Below are 5,452 nucleotides of genomic sequence, written 5' to 3' on the forward strand. Positions count from 1 at the left end.
GCAGTGAAAGATAAAAATAAAAAACATGCCAGAATTACAGATTTTGTTAATCTTGCCACTAGAAAAAATAGAATAAAAAGCGATCAAAATTTTACATGTTCCAAAAAATTTGATAAATAAAGACTGGAGTTCATCCCGCAAAAAACACGGCTTTCTAGAGCGCCAGCAATGGGGGAAAAAAATGAATACGGCTCTTGGAATGTGGCGACACAAAAGCAAACCTTTAAAAAAAAAATAAATGCTTAAAATGTACAAAAATAGCAAAACATAAAAACTGTATAAACTTGGTATCGCCAGAATTGTGTGACTCAGAGAATAACGTTATCACATTATTTATTATGCATTTTGAGCGCCGTAAAAATGAAATCCAAAAAACAAATGGCAGAATTCCCCCCCCCCCCCCCCAATCTCCCTACAAATGTTTTTACAAAAGTTCTGCAATACATTATATGTACCCAAAAATGATGCCATCAAAAAGTACAACTTGTCTCACAAAAAACAAGTCCTAATATGGCCGCGTCAATGGGGAAATGAAAACGTTATGGCTCTTGGAACGCAACTGCAAAATTAGTTGAAATTCAATGATTAGACCATTTAAAGAACCTGCCCTGGTGGGCATGACAGTGTGGTAGGAAACCCGACACTCAAGGGGTTAAGGGTTAAAGGAAGATTCCGCTTTACGAGTCCAGGTGGGATGTGTCATGTACCCTAATCAGGTCTCTTTCCATTGCAGATAGAAGCTGATCAACTTCCACCCTCGCATCTACTGGACAATACGATGGATTCCGCATGCTGAAATGTATTTTATGGAGGTCACCGTGTTTCTGGCGATTAGCTGCACGGTCTCTTTGTAATGAGTTCAACATTGACCCCTGTTCTGGGAAATTCAGATACACAAATTCATTATTCGCTTCACTGAGGCGGGCATTATTGATGAAGGTGAGGAAATAAATTACATTCTTTACTGGATGGGCAGCCAGTGCAGTGACTGGCACAGGGTAGAGGCTTCGGAGCAGTGACTGGCACGGGGTGGATACATCAGTGAAGTGACTGACATGGGGTGGTGACATCAGTGCATTGACTGGCACAGGGTGGCGATGTTGGAGCAGTGACTGGAAGAGGGTGGAGACATTGGTGAAGGGACTGGCACAGGGTGGAGACATCAGTGCAGTAACTGCCTTGGGATGGAAACATCGGTGCAGTGACTGCCATTGGGTGGAGACATCAGTGCAGTGACTGCCATTGGGTGGAGACATCAGTGCAGTGAGTGCCATTGGGTGGAGACATCAGTGCAGTGACTGCCATTGGGTGGAGACATAGGACAGTGACTGATAAGTCTATTGCTGCATTCAGGATAGATTGGAGAGGGGAGAATTTAGTGAGGGAAAACCAATCAGTACTGAGTTACAGTAATCAAGCCTAGAATTGATCAGGACAACAATAAGTGTTTTAGATTCATCCTTAGTGAGACAATGGCAGATTCTGGAGACATTTTGAAGGTTCAGGTGACATGGAAGTGATTGAATATAGGTAGGGAAGAGGGGTTTAGAGTCAAATACGATAGCAAGACAGCAAGAGTGATGCGTAGGATTTATGGTGATACCACAAACTAAAATGGAAATGTAGTGTCCCAGAACATCATCCTGGACCCCTCCTCCATAATGGTCATACATGTCTGTCTTATGTGGATGCACTGTGCAAAGCTGTCATGTCAATTTTCTGTATGTGTGTTGCACAGCTGCAGTGTCTGAAGGGTTAACTCCCTTAAAATCTACTGCTGAATGTATCTTTCTACTCTGTCATGTGGTACAAGTGAGGTTATAAATGTGAGTGCCTGAGAGCGATAAGAGGCTTCTTCTTCAGGCTGTGTTAGAGTAGGGTTTCATCTTACCTACTACAGCTACTAACAGAGCCGCATGGAACCACCTTTAGCTGCCATATTGGTGAAGGTGGAGGAAAATGAACGACTACCGACAGCGTTTGGAGTATGGATGTAATAGGAGTGAGCGCACAACCCCCAACATCCTACCTCAAACAAACCAAGTACCCACTCACACTACAGGCATGTATTTTTCCTGTATGGCCATCCGCCAGTAGGATCCCCACACAGAGGTATGTGGTTGTGATACCCACGCGGATGATGTGCAGGGTGTATTTAGGCTAAGCTTTTTCTTCAGGAACTGCGTACCAGAGTGTATGTGGAGAGGTCTCTACTTTGACCTCCTCTAGAGTATATTTAATGTCCAGTACAGGTGACATATAGATAACGTGGACTATAGGGCCATATTGTTCCTGTGTATTTTTCTTCCCAACCTCTGAGCTTCTGCCTGTAACTGCTGCTATGAATGATACCTGTAATTGCCTGTATCTTCAAAATTATCTAAGTAAAGTTTACCGGGTCTCAACCGTTCCTGAGATCCCGAGGTTCGACACACAAGTCTCAAGTGCTTCTTACTCCACCGTATAGAATAACGGTGTGGGAACGGTGGCATCACAACATGATACGTATTCTTCTACAAATATTCCCCCTCGTGTTATCACTCAGCTACCGTGACAAGGACTAGGCCTCCGGCCTTACAGTAGCCTCATTGTTTCCTGTCCCCCGTGTATTGCAAGTTTTAGCATCTCTCACGGGACACCACAGAAATATCAGGGTTAGGTTGGTTAGTAGATGGTGGAAACACAAGCAGATTCCTTTTTTCAAAGATTCAGTTTTAGAAAGAGAGGATATGGTGTTAGCGACAGCGGGCGACAATCACTGATATTCTATAGTAGTGGGTTTGTGATGTCTCGGAAAGAGGTGTATATTTGGGTGTTGTCAGCATAGAGATGATAATGAAAGCCAAATGAACTAATAATTTGTCTGGTAGGGGCTGTATATTTGGTATATGAAGACCTAAGACCAAACCCTGTGGGACATCAACAGTGAGTGGAAATAGAGCCGGCAGATCAAGCAGTCTGAGAGGTGGGAGGAAAACCAGGAGAGAGCTTAAGGCTAATAGTGCGGAGTATAATGACGAGAATTTAGTGTTGAACACCACAGACAGATCCCAAGGATCAGTACTGTAGATCGCATATCGATTTAGCCATCAGGAAATTGTTTTCCACTCTTGTAACAGCAGTTTCTGCAGAATGTACAGAACGAAAAGCAGATTGTCTGGAGTTGAGAAGAGAGTTATCAGAAAGTCAGCTTATTATGTGAAAGTAGACCAGATGTTCTAGGAGTTTGGGGAGGAAGGAGAGATTAGAGACGGGTGGCTAGTTAGCGGCACAGGATGAGTCAAGAGACGGGAGGAGGGAAGGGTACCCAGTTAGGGTGAGAGACTGGTTGAGGTGTGAAGGCCAAGGGTCATAAATTCAGGTATTAGGGTGAGAATAAAAGAGGAACCTGGAGACGACTTCTTTTATTGGGTCTAGCAATAACATTGTATGTAGGCAGGGGCATAGCTATAGTTCTTCATATAATAATTCTTGTATTTACTGCTTATTTCTTTTACATCTACAGGGAAGAGCTCAACATGGACCACATGAACATGACACAAGCAACGATGTTTGTGTTTTCTGGACTGACGGATGATCCAAAGCTTGCCCTGCCCCTCTTTGCTTTCTTTCTACAAATTTACATAATAACTGTGGCTGGTAATTTTGGTATAATAGTCATTGTCAGTAAAACCTCTTCTCTCCACACTCCCATGTACTACTTCCTCAGATACCTCTCCTTGGTGGACCTCTTCTACTCCTCAGCTGTGACTCCTAAGATGATCGCTGACCTTATCTCCGTAAAGAAGGTCATCACATTTCATGGTTGTGCTCTCCAGTTCTTCATCTTTGCTACTCTTGCAGGTGCAGAAGTTCTTCTCCTCTCCATTATGTCCTATGACCGCTACACAGCCATTTGCCACCCTCTCCATTACATGTCCATAATGACCAAGAAGAAATGTTTCCATCTGGTCATCCTTGCATTTTCTCTTGGCCTCTTGCAATCAACAGCACAGACCAGTTGTGTATTCAGCCTTCAATACTGTGCCTCAAACCTCATCGATCACTTCTGCTGTGACATCCCACCACTGCTCAAACTATCCTGCTCCGATACCTTTACCTGTGACATGGTCACAATGTTTCTTATAGGATCTTATAGTGCAGTTTCATTGACCATCATTCTGGTCTCCTACATCTTCATTCTTCTTTCCATTTTACGGATCAGGTTGGCCAAGAGCAGACAGAAAGCATTCAGCACCTGTTCCTCCCATCTTATTTGTTCCTCCCTCTTCTACATACCTGTATTCCTCACTTATGTTCACCCCCCTTCAGATGCCTTTAGGAAACAAGACAAGGTGTTTTCCATTTTTTATTTGGTGATAACTCCAATGCTGAATCCTCTTATATATAGCCTGAGGAACCAAGAGGTGAAGAAGGTCATTGTTAGAGTAGTATATAGCTTCAACAATGTTAAAAGAAGACAATTGGTTATGAAGAACTGAACTGATAACCTGCAGAATAGAGATGAGCGAGCACCAAAATGCTCGGGTGCTCGTTACTCGAGTCGAACTTTCAGTGATGCTCGAGAGTTCGTTTCGAGTAACGAACCCCATTGAAGTCAATGGGTGACTCGAGCATTTTTGTATATCGCCGATGCTCGCTAAGGTTTTCATTTGTGAAAACCTGGGAAATTCAAGAAAGTGATGGGAACGACACAGCAACGGATAGGGCAGGCGAGGGGCTACATGTTGGGCTGCATCTCAAGTTCCCAGGTCCCACTATTAAGCCACAATAGTGGCAAGAGTGAGACCCCCCCCCCCCCCCCCGCACTGTCAGCATAAAGATCGTTCTCCTCTGCCACAGCCGTAACAGCTGTGGCAGAGAAGAACGATGTTAGCCCATTGAATTCAATGGAGCCAGCAATACAGCCGGCTCCATTGAAAGCAATGGGCTGCCGGCGATTGCGGGATGAATCGTCGGGAAGGGCTTAAATATATAAGCCCTTCCCTGCAATTCATCCAGAAATGTGTAAAAATAAAAAAATATATATACTCACCTGGTCCCAGCAGACGGAGTTCAGCGCGGCAGGCTGCAGTTTCCCTGAACTGCTCTGAACAGCTGTGAGTAGTATTCAGCTGCCGGGGATTTAAAATCCCCGCCTGCTGAATAAGCTGCCTCTTATTGGTCACAGCCTGACCAATCAGAGGCAGCCCTCACTCTGAGCCTCTGATTGGCTCAGAGCCAATATATAAAACACACAATACATTACAATCACATATTAGTAACAACACATTAAGAATATTAAAACATCCAACATAGATGGGATCACAATAATCATATAAGATAAGAGAAAAGAGAGGCTGCATGCAAAAACTTTTAAACAAAGTATAGATGTGTAAATGTACAAATAGCAAAAAAAAAAAACACTATAAAAACATAGCAATGAATCTCTCTGTAGACTGCTGAAAAACAT

At 43.5% G+C, this 5,452-nt stretch overlaps 1 protein-coding gene across 1 annotated transcript; it reads left to right on the forward strand.

Annotated features, from left to right (window-relative positions):
• The first annotated feature begins 3,518 nt into the window (after positions 1–3,518).
• LOC136610477 (olfactory receptor 5AR1-like) lies at positions 3,519–4,481 on the forward strand. Its single transcript, XM_066589708.1, has one exon. It carries the CDS (start codon positions 3,519–3,521, stop codon positions 4,479–4,481), a length of 963 nt encoding a protein of 320 aa, XP_066445805.1.
• Positions 4,482–5,452: the final 971 nt, after the last annotated feature.

This window comes from Eleutherodactylus coqui, chromosome 2 (assembly GCF_035609145.1).
Source record: "Eleutherodactylus coqui strain aEleCoq1 chromosome 2, aEleCoq1.hap1, whole genome shotgun sequence".
Classification (NCBI taxonomy): domain Eukaryota; kingdom Metazoa; phylum Chordata; class Amphibia; order Anura; family Eleutherodactylidae; genus Eleutherodactylus; species Eleutherodactylus coqui.

What these genes read in the sequence shown, in the direction of transcription:
- LOC136610477 (XM_066589708.1), top strand. Translation starts at nt 3,519, where the DNA reads ATGGACCACATGAACATGACACAAGCAACGATGTTTGTGTTTTCTGGA.